We start from the raw sequence: 15,381 nt of genomic DNA, 5'->3' as shown, positions 1-15,381 counted from the left end.
CGGTCGGGCTCCCTAGGGCCATGTCAGGGGTCCAGCAACCCTGGCCTCTGTGGTGGCTCCCCCGGCTGCCGGGGTGCCGCTGTCATGCGGGTGCCCACCCTCCTCGGGAGGAGGAGCCGCGGGAGCCGGGGCAGAGAAAGGGCCCTTTCTTCCCCATCACCCTGGGCCGGCGGTCGCACGGCTGCGGGGACACTGGGCAGAGCTGGCGAGGAGGGCAGCCGTGACACCGGGAGTCCCAGCGGGCACGCGGCATCCCCGGCACGTCCCCGGGTGGTGGAAGCCCACATCCCCAATTCCTCCACATCCCCTTGGCTTCGCCGCTGGGCGTTGCGGGAGCACTGGCGGGACAGGACGGGGGCTCAGGGGGTGTGTGGGCACTGCGGGGGGCCCTGTGGCTGAGGTGGGGATCATGTCGATGCTGGCCCCCCTGCGCCTGCTACGTGAGCCCTGGAATGCCAGCGAGGGCAACCAGAGCAACACCGGGGCCGGCAGCGCCTGGTGCCAGGGGCTCAACATTCCCAGCGAGCTCTTCCTCACGCTGGGACTGGTGAGCCTGGTGGAGAACCTGCTGGTGGTGGCTGCCATCCTGAAGAACAGGAACCTGCACTCACCCACGTACTACTTCATCTGCTGCCTGGCCATCTCCGACATGCTGGTGAGCGTCAGCAACCTGGCAGAGACACTCTTCATGCTGCTGATGGAGCACGGCGTGCTGGTGGTCGACACCAGCATCATCCGCCACATGGACAACGTCATCGACATGCTCATCTGCAGCTCCGTCGTGTCCTCCCTCTCCTTCCTGGGGGTCATCGCCGTGGACCGCTACATCACCATCTTCTATGCCCTGCGCTACCACAGCATCATGACGCTGCAACGGGCCATGGTGACCATGGCCAGCATCTGGCTGACCAGCACCGTCTCCAGCACTGTCTTCATCACCTACTGCCACAACAATGCCATCCTCCTCTGCCTCATTGGCTTCTTCCTCTTCATGCTGGTCCTCATGCTGGTGCTCTACATCCACATGTTCGCCCTGGCCCGCCACCACCTCCGCAGCATCTCCAGGCAGCAGAAGCAGCCCACCGTCTACCACGACAGCAGCCTGAAGGGAGCCATCACGCTCACCATCCTCCTGGGCGTCTTCTTCATCTGCTGGGGGCCCTTCTTCTTCCACCTCATCCTCATTGTCACCTGTCCCACCAACCCCTTCTGCACCTGCTTCTTCAGCTACTTCAACCTCTTCCTCATCCTCATCATCTGTAACTCGGTCATCGACCCCCTCATCTATGCCTTCCGGAGCCAGGAGCTCCGGCGGACGCTGCGGGAGGTGGTCCGCTGCTCCTGGTAGGCAGCGGGACATGGGTAACGGCACGGCCGTCCCTGCTGCGGGACGGACGGACAGACAGACGGACGGATGGGACGGGACACGCCATGGGGCATCCCCTTCCGGCACCCCGATCTGGGCTGACAGGTTCGCGGTACCCAATAAAAGGCTCTTTGCAGTGATGCTGTGGCTGGCACTGCCGGGCAGCCCGCGGGGGAGCCCCGGGGCACCGGGGCGGGGGGGGGGGGGGGGGGGGTCGGCCCTTCCCGGCCCCACCGTTTCTTTGAAGCTCGATTGCTCCCGGTTGCTGTTGTAGGGCCGCGGCCGCCTGCACCGACCCCGGGGCCGGAGAGGCGTGGAGGGGGGGGGACGGACGGCACCGGGAGGGACCGGCGGGGTGTTGGAGCAGCCCCGGGCGCGGGGCGGCAGGAGGCCGGTCCCCGCGGGGGGGTGTGTGGGGGGCGGCCAGAGCCGCCCCCCGGACAAAGGGGCTCCTCGCCGCCGCCTTTGTTCTCGGGCCGCGCCCGCCGGCGCCCGCCCCGGCCCCGCCGCGGGGAGGGGGGGAGCTCCTGGCGCCCGGGACCCCCCGGGGCGGCCCCCCCCGGGGCTCGTCCCTGCCCCACCCCGCCATGACGGGCCGAGAGTTGGGGTGCTGCCCCCCCACCCCCCTACCTCCCGCCGCCCCGGGATGCTCCCGCCGTGCCTGGGTGGTCCCCGGTCCGTCCACCCCCGCGGGTACCGGGGTGCCCCCGCAGCGCGGCGGGCCGTGCCGGGCCGTGCCGGGCGGGTCCCCCCCGCCGTGGGTGCAGGGGGTCCCCTCCCCCGTCCCGCGCCCCCCGCGCCGTGGGCGCCGGGGGTGCCCGAACCGGCGGAGCCCGGGGCGGGGCAGGGGCGGGGCAGGGGCGGGGCCCGGGGCGGGGCGGGGCCGGGGCGGTGGCGGCGGCGGCGGTGCCGCAGGGTTGTTGCGGCGCTGCGGCGGCGGCCGCCGATTGGCTGCGGGGCGGCGGTGACGTCAGCGCCCGGCCCGGTGCGGCGCCAGGCGCCTATAAAGGAAGCGGCGGCAGCGGAGCCGCCCCCCGCGCTCCCGGTGCCGCTCCTGCTCCTGCTCCTGCTCCCGTTCCCTGTTTCCCGTTTCCCGCTCCGTTCCGGCCCAAGGCCCGGCCCTGCAGCACCATGAGGGAGATCGTCCACATCCAGGCGGGGCAATGCGGCAACCAGATCGGCGCCAAGGTAACGGCGGCCCCGCCCCGCCGCTGCGGAGACGAGCGGCGGACAAAGACACCGACACCCCCCCACCCCCCCTTTCTCCTCTTCCTCCTCCTCCCCGCCGCGTCCCCCCACCACCACCTCCCGCCGCACCGGGCGGACAAAGGGCCCCGCCCCCCCCCCCGCCGCCGCCTTTGTCCGCCCTTCAGCACCGCGGACAGCGCCCGCCCTGCCCCGCGCCCCGCCGCCAGGGGGCGCCCTGCCCCGCCCCGCCCTGCCCCGCCCTGCCCGCGGGTGGTGGGTTGGGAATGGGAGGGGGGGTCCCGGTGTCCGTGTGTCCGTCCCCCCCCCGCCCTCGCTGAGCCCTGTGCCCCCAGTTCTGGGAGGTGATCAGCGACGAGCACGGCATCGACCCCAGCGGCAACTACGTGGGCGACTCCGACCTGCAGCTGGAGCGCATCAGTGTCTACTACAATGAGGCCTCTTGTAAGCGAGCCCCCCCCCCCAGCACCCCCACCCTGAGCAGGGGGACACACCCCCCTGTCCCTTTTCCACCCCCCTCCCCAGCTGCAGGCAGGTCCTGCGTCTACTGGGGCGGGGCAGGCAGGTACATGCACCCACCCCACAGGACCCTGGGGGGGGGAAGACATGTGCACCCACCCCGTGGGGACCCTGTGCTCTTGGGGGAGGGGGGCCATGACACGTGTACCCACCCCATGGGGACCCTGTGCTTTGGCTGGGGCCATGACACGTGTACCCACCCCATGGGGACCCTGTGCTCTGGGGGGGGACATGGCATGTGCACCCGCCCAGTGGGGACCATGTGCTCTGGGGGGGGACATGACACATGCACCCACCCCGTGGGGACCTTGTGCCCTGGGCGGGGACAGACATGACGTGCACCCAGCTCCATGGGGCCCTGAGGTGCTGGGGGGGACACACATGACACACACACAACTCTTGCACTCAGCCCTGTGGGACCCTATGGTTTGTTTGGGGGGGGGGGCGTTGCAGATGTGCACCTAGCCCCATGGGACCCCCACTGTGTGTGTGGGGAGAAATGTGCCCCTAGCCACACAGGGACTCTGTGCTCTGGGGGGGGGGGAACACAACACGTGTGCCCAGCCCTGTGGGACCCTGCAGGGTGGGGTGGGGCACCCCCGGGTTGGGGGTCGGGGGGGGGGGGGGGAGCAGCAGGTCCCCTCCCGGCACGGGGTCTCTTGCAGCTCACAAGTACGTGCCTCGTGCCATCCTGGTGGACCTGGAGCCGGGGACAATGGACAGTGTGCGCTCGGGCGCCTTCGGCCACCTCTTCCGCCCTGACAACTTCATCTTCGGTAGGTCCTCGGGGAGGGGGACGTCGTAACCCGCATCCCTGGACCCCTCCCGGGCTGTCGCCGTCCCCGGGGCTCTCGGCGGGTGTATCCCCACCCGTGCCGCGGGGCCCGGCACAGCCGGCACACCGCCAAACCTTTGCCGTTTCCGCTTCCCACCCCGCCCTGGTCTCAGATCTTGCCGATGCCGCCGCCGGCAGCGCCCCGTCCCATCCCCGGCGTGGGTGCAGGGGTGCCGGCGGCCATCGGGTGCCTCTTTTTTCCCCCCCCCCACCCCTGGCAGGGCAGAGCGGGGCTGGGAATAACTGGGCCAAGGGGCACTACACGGAGGGGGCCGAACTGGTGGACTCGGTGCTGGACGTGGTGCGGAAGGAGTGCGAGAACTGCGACTGCCTGCAGGGCTTCCAGCTGACCCACTCGCTGGGCGGCGGCACTGGCTCCGGCATGGGCACCCTCCTCATCAGCAAGGTGCGGGAGGAGTATCCCGACCGCATCATGAACACTTTCAGCGTGGTGCCATCCCCCAAGGTGTCGGACACGGTGGTGGAGCCCTACAACGCCACGCTCTCCATCCACCAGCTGGTGGAGAACACAGATGAGACCTACTGCATCGATAATGAAGCTCTCTACGACATCTGCTTCCGCACCCTCAAGTTGGCCACCCCCACCTATGGTGACCTCAACCACCTCGTCTCGGCCACCATGAGTGGCGTCACCACCTCCCTCCGCTTCCCTGGTCAACTCAACGCCGACCTCCGCAAGCTGGCTGTCAACATGGTGCCCTTCCCACGTCTCCACTTCTTCATGCCGGGCTTTGCCCCGCTGACGGCCCGCGGCAGCCAGCAGTACCGCGCCCTCACCGTCCCCGAGCTCACCCAGCAGATGTTCGATGCCAAGAACATGATGGCCGCCTGTGACCCCCGCCACGGCCGCTACCTCACTGTGGCCACCGTCTTCCGGGGCCGCATGTCCATGAAGGAGGTGGACGAGCAGATGTTGGCCATCCAGAGCAAGAACAGCTCCTACTTCGTGGAGTGGATCCCCAACAACGTCAAGGTGGCCGTCTGCGACATCCCTCCCCGGGGGCTGAAGATGTCCTCCACCTTCATTGGCAACAGCACAGCCATCCAGGAGCTCTTCAAGCGTATCTCAGAGCAGTTCACGGCCATGTTCCGCCGCAAGGCCTTCCTCCACTGGTACACAGGCGAGGGGATGGACGAGATGGAGTTCACCGAGGCCGAGAGCAACATGAACGACCTGGTGTCCGAGTACCAGCAGTACCAGGATGCCACGGCCGAGGAGGAGGGCGAGATGTATGAGGACGACGAGGAGGAGTCGGAGGCCCAGGGTGCCAAGTGATGCCCGACGCCCGATGCCCGCAGCCCCCCCGGCTTCACGCTGCTGCACCCCCCACCCTGGGCCCCGGCCGGGCTCCCCCCATGCGGCCCTTCGGTGTGTCCTGACCCCATCCCCCCCTGAGCCGGCTCGGCCCCCCCACCCCTCCCTCCTGCCTCCCCCCTTTTCGTTTTTTACTGGTTCGTGTCTATTATTTTTTTTGAATACTTAATAAATTTATTGCTGTCCAGGTACCACCTGTCTGTGGCTTCTTTGGCGGGGGGGGGGGGGAGGGAACGGGACACAATGAACCTTCTACTGGGGGCAGCTCGGGGGCTTGACCCCCATTAACGAGGGGACTTGGGGACCCCACGTGCCCAGGGTGGCCGTGCCCAAGCCCTGGTCCCCTCCCAGATAGTTCCTGTCCCTTTGCCCCCCTGCCCTGTGCCCCACAGCTCTGACCCCCCGGGGCTGGGGGTGCGGTGCCTGGGAGGGTGGCTGTGCCTTTGTCCCCACTGTCCCCCTTCTCCATGCTGGGGTGGTGGCTGCCCCCTCCCTGTGCCAGGACAGTGTTGGCCCTTTGTCCCCCCCAAACCGAGGTGGGGGCATGGACCCCTGGGTGCTCCCCCCGGCCCTGTGGCCCCAGGGCTGGGCACGTGTCTGGCTTTGGGGGATCCAGGGCACCCCCCAGCCCAAACAGCCCTTGAGCCCCTGCAGTTCTGGGGACCCCCAGCTCCTGCCTGGGTGCTGGGCTGACCCCAGAGTGGGGGGCCACGCTGGGCTGCCATGGGGCTGCAGCCCCCCCTGGGGCTGCTGCTCCCTCCTGGGGGGTCCCTCTGGGGAGAGGGGCTGTGCTGTGCGGGCAAAGGAAGGGGCTGGAGGCTGTGGGATCGTGGGGATGGGGAGCTATGGAGCTGGGGGCAAGGGGCTGGGGGCTATGGGGGTGGGGAGGTATGGGGTTGGGGGGTCTGGGGCGCAGAGCTATAGGGCTGGGGGCTGTGGGGACAAGGCGCTATGGGGATGGGGGCCATATATGGGGATGGGGGCTGCAGGAGCAAGGACCTGTGGGTCTGGGGGCTCTGGGGCCCAGAGCTATGGGGCTGGGAGCTGCAGGAGCAAGGACCTGTGGGTCTGGGGGCTCTGGGGCCCAGAGCTATGGGGCTGGGAGCTATGGGGCTGTGGGGCCAGGGTGCTATAGGGCTGGGGACTATGGGGCTGGGGGCTGCAGGGACAAGGACCTATGGGTCTGGGGGCTCTGGGGCCAAGGCGCTATAGGGGTGGGGAGGTATGGGGCTGGGGTCTCTGGGGCCGGGGGCTATGCAGACAAGGGATTGCGGGGCTGGAGTTGTCGGGGGCAGAGGGCGGTGGGCAGGAGGAGCCGCCGGGCCGTGCAGGCGGGGCCGGGGTCGCGGGTCGGGACGCCGCGGCCATGCCCGGGCGCGGTGCGGGGCTGGGCGGTGCGGGGCGGTCCGCCGACCGACAGGGGGCGGCAGCGGGGTAAGGTAGGGCGGGGCGAGGCGGGGCGGGGCGGCTGGGCGGGGCGCGGCAGTGCAGGAGAGGGGAGAGGTGAGGGGGGGGGGTGGCGGCGCGCGGCGTTGCGGTGAGTGGGGCGGGGGCGCTGCCCCCTGGCGGGCGGGGGGACCGGCACCGGCACCGGGGGGGTGCCGCGCCGGGCGGGGTGCAGGGGGGGGCTGGGAAATAAGGGAGTGCATAGGGGGGGGTTCTCCGCAATAAGGGGGTGCATGGGGGGGTCTCCGTAATAAGGGGTGCGGGGCAGTGGGGGGGCTGTACAATGGAGGGGGGGGGGGGGGGGGCTGCTGCCATCCGGGCCCATGCAGGAGCTGGGGGGGGGTGTCGGGGCTGCGGGGACCCCACGATGGGGAGCAAACGTGCGGTGGGGGCTGCACCGGGGGGAGGAGAACGGGGTGGGGGGGGCTGCACGGGGGGGGGCCGTAGGGTGGCAGGATGTGGTGAGCGTGGGCCGAGGCGGGTGGTGGCAGTGGGGCAGGGTGGGGGACGTGGGTGTGGGAGGCGGAGGGACGGGTTTGTCCACGGGGGATGGTGCCGGTGCCGGTGCCGGTGCCGGTACCGGTGGGTGACTGAGGTGGCGTCCCGCAGGGCGAGCGGCGATGGCGTACGACGAGCGGCTGGCCCGCTTCCGCCAGGCCCACCTCAACCCCTTCAACAAGGCCCCCGAGCAGCAGCAGGAGCACCCCGACGGGGAGACCCCCACCCCAGGTGGGTGCTGACCCCCCCCCAAAAACCCCCACCCCCCCACCCCCCCCCAAAAACCCCCACACACCCCCCAACCCCCCCCCAAACCCCCCCATAGCCCTGCCCCACGGCTGGGGTTTGGTGAGGGGTCCTAGCCACCCCCCCACTCCATGGCACTCCCCCCATTGCAGCCCGGCGGCCAGATCCGTCCCCGGGAGACCCCGAGGGCACCCTGGACCTGGGCCTGGCTGAGGACCACTTCTCCCGCCCCGTGGTGAGTGGGGTTGGAGGGGGGGGGAGCAGAAAACGGGGCTGGAGTTGGGGTTTTGGGGGGGGGAGTAGTGGGCCACCAGCCCACCCTCCTCTTCTTCCTCCCACTGCCGCAGGGCCTGATCCTGGCGTCGGACGTGCAGCAGCTGCGTCAGGCCATCGAGGAGTGCAAGCGGGCGATCCTGGCGCTGCCCGAGCACTCGGAGCGGCAGAAGGACGCCGTGGTGCGGCTCATCCACCTCCGCCTCAAGCTGCAGGAGCTGAAGGTGGGGCCGGGACCGGGGGTGTGGGGGTCTCTATGGGCGCGGGGGGGGAGGCGCGCTGACATCCCGCCCCCGCCTCGCGCAGGACCCCGACGAGGATGAGCCCAACATCCGGGTGGTCCTGGAGCATCGCTTCTACAAGGAGAAGAGCAAGAGCGTGAAGCAGATGTGCGACAAGTGCAGCACCATCATCTGGGGCCTCATCCAGACCTGGTACACCTGCACAGGTGGGGCTGGGACCCCGTGTCCCCCTCCCTGTCCCCCCTCCCACCATGTCCCCGCACTGACGGCCGCCCGTCCCCATCCCAGGCTGCTACTACCGGTGCCACAGCAAGTGCCTGCCGCTGGTGAGCAAGGCTTGCGTGCGGGCCAAGGTCAGCCACCAGGCTGAGTACCAGCTCAGCATCTGCCCCGAGAGCGGGCTGGACAGCCAGGACTACCGCTGCGCCGAGTGCCGTGCCCCCGTCTCCCTCCGTAAGGCTGCGCCGCTGCGGCGTGGGGCTGGGGGGGATGTGTGTGGGGCTGGGGACCAGCGCTGGAGGGCTGTGGGGTGGGGGATGTGTGGGGCTCGGCTTTTTTGGGGGCTGCGTGGTGCTGGGGAGAGCTGCGGGTTGGTGCTCTGGGGGCTGTGTGGGGCTGGGAGCTCTGGGGTACTGGGGGGGGTTCAGGGCTGTGTGGGACTGGGCGGGGGGGGGCACAGCGCATGGGAAGGTGACGCTGGGGCCCCGCTGTGTCCCTGGGTGCTGCCGCGCGTCCCGTGGTGGGGTGCGTGGCGTGGGGCAAGCAGGGTGTGGCGCGGTGCCGGTACGTGTGCCAACGCCTGTGCCGGCGCGTGTGCCGCCGCAGGGGGGGTGCCCAGCGAGGCCCGGCAGTGCGACTACACCGGCCTCTACTACTGCAGCAGCTGCCACTGGAACGACCTGGCCGTCGTGCCCGCCCGCGCCATCCACAACTGGGACTTTGAGCCCCGCAAGGTGCCCCTGGCACGGGGTGGGGGCTTGGGGGTGCCCAGGGTCCCGGGTGGGGGGCTGTGTCCCTGGTCCTGGGAGTCCCTAGGGGCTGTGTCCCTGGTTGGAGGTCACTTAGGGTGCCATGTCCCTGGTCCTGGGGGTCCCTGGGGGCCATGACCCTGGTTGGAGATCACTTAGGGGCCCGTGTCCCTGGTTGGAGGTCACTTGGGGGGCCCGTGTCCCTGGTTGGAGGTCACTTGGGGGGGCCATGTCCCTGGCTGGAGGTCACTTGGGGGGCTGTGTCCCTGGGTAGTGGTCACTTGGGAAGGGCCGCGTCCCCAGGGCTGCATACCTGGGGATGGGATCCCAGGGCAGCAGTATGGAGGGTCCCTGAGGCCGTGGCGGTGGGGATGGCCCGGTGCCCGTGGGGTGACGGCGGCGCCGGCGGGCAGGTGTCACGCTGCAGCATGCGGTACCTGGCGCTGATGGTGTCGCGGCCCGTGCTGAAGCTGCGGGAGATCAACCCGCTGCTCTTCAACTACGTGGAGGAGCTGGTGGAGATCCGGGTGAGCATGGCCGGCAGGGTGAGCAGGATGGGCAGCATGGTGGAGGGAGCATGGGGTGACTGGGGAGGGAGATGGGGGTCCTGCAGCACCCGCAGAGGTTGGGATCAGGGCAGAGGGTGCTACGGGGCTGAGCTTGACCCAGCCTGACCTTGTCCCCATCATGTCCTCATCCTCATCCCATCCCATTCCCACGCTGTCCCTATCTCATCCCTGTCCTGTCCCTGTCACCACCCTTTTCCCTGTCTCGGTCCTGTCCCCATTCCCGTCCCGTGCCCCCCGCAGAAGCTGCGCCAGGACATCCTGCTGATGAAGCCCTACTTCATCACCTGCAAGGAGGCGATGGAGGCGCGGCTGCTGCTGCAGGTCAGGCCCTGCATCAGTGGCCGAACCGGGACTGGGGGGGAGACCCCAGGGGTGCTGGGACCGGGGGGCGGCGGTGACGGGCTGTCCGCCTGTAGCTGCAGGACCGGCAGCACTTTGTGGAGAACGACGAGATGTACTCGCTGCAGGACCTGATCGATATCGAAGCCGGGCGCCTGAGCTGCTCCCTGACGGAGATCCACACCCTTTTCGCCAAGCACATCAAGCTGGACTGCGAGGTGAGCCCTGACCCACGGCGCAGCTCCCATGGGGCCAGCACCGTGGCGGGGGGGGGGCTGGCAGGGTCCCTGCCAGACACCATTGGGACCTTTTGCCTGCTCCTGCCCCAGCGGTGCCAGGCGAAAGGCTTCGTCTGTGAGCTCTGCAAGGAGGGCGACGTGCTCTTCCCCTTCGACAGCCACACTTCGGTCTGCACCGACTGCTCCGCCGTCTTCCACAGGTACGGCACGCACCGGCGATGGACGCTTCCCGCCGGGCCCGGCAATGTGGCACCAGAGTGGCGGGGGGACGGACGGACGGGACGGACACGGGTGGCACTGGGGCTGGTGCAGGGGGGTGACCCAGCACTGTCCCCTCCCCGCAGGGACTGCTACTACGACAACTCCACCACCTGCCCCAAGTGCGCCCGGCTGAGCCTCCGTAAGCAGTCCCTCTTCCAGGACTCCGGCACCGAGGCAGAGCCCTAAGTGGGGGGGCCCAACCCCACGGCCACCCCCCCAACCTGCCACGGGGCCCTGGGATGGACACAGGCAGCCCCCAGCTCTGCGAGGCAGCTGGGACCCTCTGCCTGTGGGGACGGCTGGGGGGCCTGGGCCTGGGGTGGGGTGGGGGGGGTCGCTGCCGGACCTGAGTGAGCCCTGCAGGAGGTGCCGGGACCCGGTTAATGACCGGCAGCGGCTCCCGCCATCCCTGCGCCAAATCCTGCCTGTGGCGTCAGTGCCTGGGATGTTGCCCGCTCGGGGCCGCGGTGCGGGCAGGGGTGTGGGCAGGGGTGCAGGCAGGGCAGGGGTCCGGTGCTCTGCTGCCTGCAGCCATGCGGCGTGGGCGAGCATGCCGGCTGAGCCGGAACGACGCCGGAACGACGGGTGCTGCCGGGGAAGGCGAGTGCACCGGGACTTGACGCAAGAGTCGCCCTGAAACTCCTCTCGCCCCCTCTGCGGGTGGCTGAAGGCCCAGGCAGGGTTTTGGGAAGCAGGAGCCGGGGAACCCCCCCCCCCATACACACACACTACCGGGATAACGCTGCTGATTCTGGGGGAAAACACCCAGTTTCCCCCCTCGCACCTGGGGCTGAGCCCCCGAAGTGGGGGGGGCTGTGGGAGGGCTGGGGCTGGGGCTGGGCTGGGCACCACGCAGGGCCACTGCCCCCCCCCCCCGGGTTTTCTGTAGCATTAACGAGGCCTCTTTCCGCAACCCACCACTCGTGTCCCTGCTTTGGTTCGGGGCGGGGGGGGGACACGACGACAAGCGGTCGCTTGGGGGTGGCAGGACAGGGGCTGTCATTCCCCCCCCCGGGATCGCCCCTGCCCGGTCCCGGTCATGCATGCCTGGGAGGGGGGGTGTGTTTTGTGGGTGTGACGGTGGTCTCCATCCCCCCACCGGTGCCCCCCGCAGCCCCTCCCGGGCTTCCCCCCGCCTCCCACCCCGCGGCGACGGAGACGGGCAGAGGCGGGCGGTGGAGGCTCGCTCGGTTTTACCGGAACACAGCACTGCTACATGAGAAGCGGGTGGGCACCGGCACCGGTACCGGCCCCGCTCCGGCTGGGCTCGGACGGTGTGTCCCACCCGGGTCACCAGTCCTGGCAGCCGGGGCCGCGGGCAGCCCCGAGTCCCGGCGGGGGGGACCGGTTCCCCCTTCCCCATGGCCCGGGGGGACAGCAGGCTTGCCTCCGTGGGGCTGGGGGCCACCTCTGCCCGGGGCCGGTTGCCCCCGCTGCAATATCAGTCCTGCACCCCAGTGTGTGTGTGTCCCCCGCCTCTGGCAGGGTGATGGGGATGGGCTCCGGTGTGCGTGTCTGTCCCCCCCGCCATCCCGGCGTGTGTGTCCCCTCGGGGCCGGTGCAGCCCCTAGGGCTCCCGCGGCCGTTCGGCAGGCAGGAAGGCGTCCGGGGGTCCCGGCGGCAGCTCCGGGTCGCTGAGGTGTTTCTTCTCCCGGCCCTGCTCCCGCGCTCGGGTCCAGGAGGGCGAGCGCAGGTATCCGGCCCGCGGCACTGCCTGCGGCTGCAGCCCTACAGGGACAGACGGCTCAAGGCCTGCCGGACGGCCGGGACGGCCAGACAACAGGCCTGCTCGCTTACCGCTGGGCGACTCTCCGGCCGCGTTCTCTTCGTCCGAGTCAGCGAAGACCTCGGCCAGCTCCTGGTCCGACATGTCGGTCAGCTCCGTCAGGTCCAGCAGGTCGAAGTGCACCTCCAGCGAGGAGACGCTGCTCAGGGGCTCTGCGGGCAGCCGGCGGTGTTGGGGAACCCGGCTGCTGCCTGGCGCGAGGCCCTGGGGATGGGCTGCAGGCAGCGGGGGGAGCCCTGGGGAGGGGTGGGGGGGTGGTCTGGCACTCAGGGGCCTAGGGAGCTGGGGGAGATGAGGGGCTCGGCGGGGGCAATGACCAGCTCAGGGCTGGCAGGGGACCATGGGGACAGGCAGGGACCCCAGGAGCAGGCAGGGACCTCAGGGACAGGCAGGGGATGCCAGGGACAGGCAGGGGATGCCAGGAGCAGGCAGGGGCTGGCAGGGACCTTGGGGACAGGCAGGGGATGCTAAGGGCAGGCAGGGGACCCCAGGGGCAGGCAGGGGACAGGCAGGGCTGCCCACGCAGGGCGGCACTCACGTCTGCGCTCAGTGACCTGCAGCAGGCCGGCGCTGGGGATGGGAATGCCACCCTGCTCCTCCACGGGGGCTCCGGGGGTCTCCTGGGCCGGCCCGTGGGTGGGGGTCCCCGCCGGGTGCTCCGGGGCCAGCACCTCCTTGCCGAGCTCTGCGATACCGGCACCTGCCGCGTCGGTGATGGCAGCTCCGTCCTGGTGCCCCGCCAGCCCCCTCGGGGTGTCCGAGCCGAGGGGGACGGGAGCAGCGGGACCCCCGGGGGGGGCCGGGGGAACGGGCAGAGCTACCCAGGACCCCGGGCCCCTGTGCCGACAGCCGGCAGCCCTGTACCCCCTGCCCCGCACAGCCCCTTTGTGTCGGTGAGACAAAAGCACGGCCTGTGCCGGAGCCCAGACAAGGGGCGGTTTGTCTCCCGGCAAAAGCCGGCGGGGCCGAGCCGACCGTGGTCATGGCACAGCTCGTGGTTGTGGCACAGCCGTGCCTGGGCACCCCTCCGGGCACTGAGGGTGGGCAGGAGACCCTGTGTGCCCAGGGCAGCACCGGGCACCACCGTGTGTGGGTCCCCAGCCCACCCAGGGCCGGTGCTGGGGCAGGACGAAGCCGGCACCACATGCCACCGGGCCCTGCCATCACCGCGCTGCCGGACGAGATGGCACGGGGACAGGTATCTCCTCCTTCCCCCCAGGATGGTGATGGTGGGGCAGGGGACAGAAATCCCCCCAACCCAAAGGAGCCGGGATGGGGAAAGGGACGTTATGGGGGCGGTTGGTTCCTGTTCCTGGTACACGGAGCCACGGGACACCCACACCCCTGCCCCGACACCGGCTCTGCCGCGTCCTCACCCCGCAAGGTGGGACCGGGCACCCCGCACTGCCGGCACATCCCTCCGGCTGGGAAACGGGGTCCTCTCCCCGCTCCAATGCTGGGAAGAGCTCCCCGGGGGTTGCCCACTCCTGCCATCCCACGCCACGCGCCGGTGGGTGACGCGGCGGTGTCACCGCCTGGAGCGTGTTGTCCCCTGCCACCGGCAGCCTCCTGACCCCGCTCTCACCCCCTCCCTGAGCCCCCACCCACCAGGGTGCTGGTCCCTGCCGCAGAAATCCCCTCTGGCCTCCGCCTGCATGGTCACGCCACGCCGCTGGCCACACCGCCGGCCACACCGCCCCGCTCCGGCCTGGGTTCACCAGCTGCCTGGTGGGGAACGGGGCCGGCATCAGGGCTCCCTCCCCGCACACCGCTCTGCTGACTCACGTCAAACCGCAGAGCCAGGCAGCAGCCGGCTCTTGCCACCCCACCGGCATCGGCCCCACTCCTGGCTGGTACCCGGGCCGGTGGCACCGTCCTCCCGCGTGGCTCGGAAGGGCCCGGTGCCCTCAGTGCCACGGGAGGGCACGGCTGGGGCTGCCACCATGACAGGGGCTGCGGCACAGCCGTGTGCGGGGCACGTACAGGAGGGACGGGCATGTACAGGAGCCCCACTACCACCCGTGTCACCATGCAGGACCCCACCGCAGCCCCCCTCTAATACCGGGGGCCCCCCCGGCTCCACCGGCATGGCCACCACCCCGTCCCTGAGCGCCCCGTCCCTCCACGCTCCTCCACCAGCACCGGCACACCTGCACGGGGGTGTCTGTGCCCCAGTACCCACCTCCCTGCCTGGCACCCCCCCGCACCTCAGCGTGCCCCAGGCACTCTGTACCCTGGCCTGACACCCCCCACTGCACCCCCCACATCCCCTCGGCACCCCACTGCACCCCCACGTCACCTGGGCACCCCACCGTGCACCCCCACACCCCCTGGGCACCCCACTGTACCCCCACACCCCCTGGGCACCCCACTGCACACCCAGACCCCCATCCCAGACTCCCCCTGCACACACTTGCCTGCACAGACACCCCCTGCCTGTGCTGTGTCCCCCCCCCCCGGCCCCCATCCCCCCCATCCCACCGACCCCCACCCCTGCAGCCGGCCCCCCCCCAGCACAGTCCCTCACGTACCCCCACCGGGGCACACACACGCTCCCCCCATGCGCATCTGTGCCCCCCCCCTTGCACCCCCGCACCCTCATGCATACCCTCCCGCACCCCCCCAGCACCCCCCCTTGCACACACCCCCCCGCACCCCCAGCCAGAGCCCCCTGCACCCCCAATTCACCCCCCCCGCTCACACCCCCCCCCGCATCCCCGTACACACCCCCTTGCACACACCCCCCTTGCACACACCCCCCTTGCACACCCCCCTACATCTCCTTGTGCACCCCCGGCACCCCTCCCCTGCCCCGTACTCCCGCCCCGCGGGGCCCGCCCCGGTTCCGCCCGCCCCGGGGCCGCGGTGATGGGCGTACCGGTCCGTTCCCCGCTCCCCCCCCTACCCCCCCGCCAACTCCCCCCGCCCTCACCTACGGTGCCAGTCGCTCCCGGAGCCTCCATGGGCCGGTGCCGGTGCCCGGTGGCCGGTGCCCGGTGCCGGTGCCGGTGCCGGTGCCGGTGCTGGGCGGGGCGGGCCCGGTGCCAGCCCGCAGCCCGCACCCTCCTGCCCGCCGCGGCGGGGGCGGGGCTGGGGGCGGGGCTGCGGAACAGGCCCCGCCTACCCCGGGGGACCGGGGACAGCGCGGTGCTGGGGGGGGGCGGTGGGTGCGGAGAAAGACTCGGGGGGGCTGGAGGCACGGCGCGGGGGTGCGGAAGGGACCGGGGTTGGGGGTGGGGGGGAAGATGCGGG

At 70.8% G+C, this 15,381-nt stretch overlaps 3 protein-coding genes across 10 annotated transcripts; 2 read left to right on the top strand and 1 right to left on the bottom strand.

The window, feature by feature from the left end:
- The first annotated feature begins 375 nt into the window (after window positions 1-375).
- On the top strand, window positions 376-5,453 carry TUBB3 (tubulin beta 3 class III). Its single transcript, XM_069793230.1, is given in 4 exon segments — window positions 376-1,344; window positions 2,799-3,016; window positions 3,757-3,867; window positions 4,148-5,453. Coding segments are annotated over 4 exon segments (2,340 nt in total). The 5' UTR covers window positions 376-409; the 3' UTR covers window positions 5,224-5,453.
- A 1,261-nt stretch (window positions 5,454-6,714) lies between these two features.
- Window positions 6,715-11,204, top strand: DEF8 (differentially expressed in FDCP 8 homolog). 4 transcript variants are annotated; one of them, XM_069793226.1, is made up of 12 exons: window positions 6,715-6,799; window positions 7,318-7,437; window positions 7,605-7,687; window positions 7,800-7,949; window positions 8,032-8,173; window positions 8,256-8,420; window positions 8,793-8,920; window positions 9,349-9,462; window positions 9,745-9,825; window positions 9,921-10,061; window positions 10,173-10,282; window positions 10,427-11,203. In XM_069793226.1, the coding sequence occupies exons 2-12, from the start codon at window positions 7,329-7,331 to the stop codon at window positions 10,527-10,529; spliced, it is 1,326 nt and encodes a 441-aa protein (XP_069649327.1). In that variant the 5' UTR covers window positions 6,715-6,799; window positions 7,318-7,328; the 3' UTR covers window positions 10,530-11,203. The 4 variants fall into 4 exon arrangements, with proteins under 4 accessions (XP_069649327.1, XP_069649328.1, XP_069649330.1 ...); XM_069793227.1 differs by having other exon boundaries at window positions 6,742-6,765; XM_069793229.1 differs by lacking the exon at window positions 6,715-6,799 and having other exon boundaries at window positions 7,213-7,437; window positions 9,972-10,061; window positions 10,427-11,204.
- Window positions 11,205-11,517: 313 nt separating this feature from the next.
- Window positions 11,518-15,241, bottom strand: DBNDD1 (dysbindin domain containing 1). Of its 5 annotated transcripts, none has more exons than XM_069793222.1 (5): window positions 15,062-15,241; window positions 13,738-13,850; window positions 12,668-12,829; window positions 12,141-12,281; window positions 11,518-12,071 (listed from the first exon to the last, which is right to left on the bottom strand). In XM_069793222.1, exons 2-5 carry the CDS (start codon window positions 13,784-13,786, stop codon window positions 11,911-11,913), a joined length of 513 nt encoding a protein of 170 aa, XP_069649323.1. In that variant the 5' UTR covers window positions 13,787-13,850; window positions 15,062-15,241; the 3' UTR covers window positions 11,518-11,910. The 5 variants fall into 5 exon arrangements, with proteins under 5 accessions (XP_069649323.1, XP_069649322.1, XP_069649321.1 ...); XM_069793221.1 differs by having other exon boundaries at window positions 13,738-13,854; window positions 15,066-15,241; XM_069793220.1 differs by having other exon boundaries at window positions 13,738-13,854; window positions 15,062-15,240.
- Between the last annotated feature and the right edge of the window lie 140 nt (window positions 15,242-15,381).

This window comes from Haliaeetus albicilla, chromosome 10 (assembly GCF_947461875.1).
Source record: "Haliaeetus albicilla chromosome 10, bHalAlb1.1, whole genome shotgun sequence".
Lineage (NCBI taxonomy): Eukaryota > Metazoa > Chordata > Aves > Accipitriformes > Accipitridae > Haliaeetus > Haliaeetus albicilla.
This window is presented reverse-complemented; position numbering and strand designations above follow the sequence as displayed.

Coding starts and splice junctions, on each gene's coding strand:
- DBNDD1 (XM_069793222.1), bottom strand. CDS start 13,786: ATGCAGGCGGAGGCCAGAGGGGATTTCTGCGGCAGGGACCAGCACCCT. Junction 12,830..13,737: donor CGGCAGGGACCAGCACCCTG/GTGGGTGGGGGC, acceptor CCGACGCGGCAG/GTGCCGGTATCGCAGAGCTC. Junction 12,072..12,140: donor GGCCGGAGAGTCGCCCAGCG/GTAAGCGAGCAG, acceptor CTGTCCCTGTAG/GGCTGCAGCCGCAGGCAGTG.
- DEF8 (XM_069793226.1), top strand. CDS start 7,329: ATGGCGTACGACGAGCGGCTGGCCCGCTTCCGCCAGGCCCACCTCAAC. Junction 8,174..8,255: donor GACCTGGTACACCTGCACAG/GTGGGGCTGGGA, acceptor TCCCCATCCCAG/GCTGCTACTACCGGTGCCAC. Junction 8,921..9,348: donor GGGACTTTGAGCCCCGCAAG/GTGCCCCTGGCA, acceptor GCCGGCGGGCAG/GTGTCACGCTGCAGCATGCG.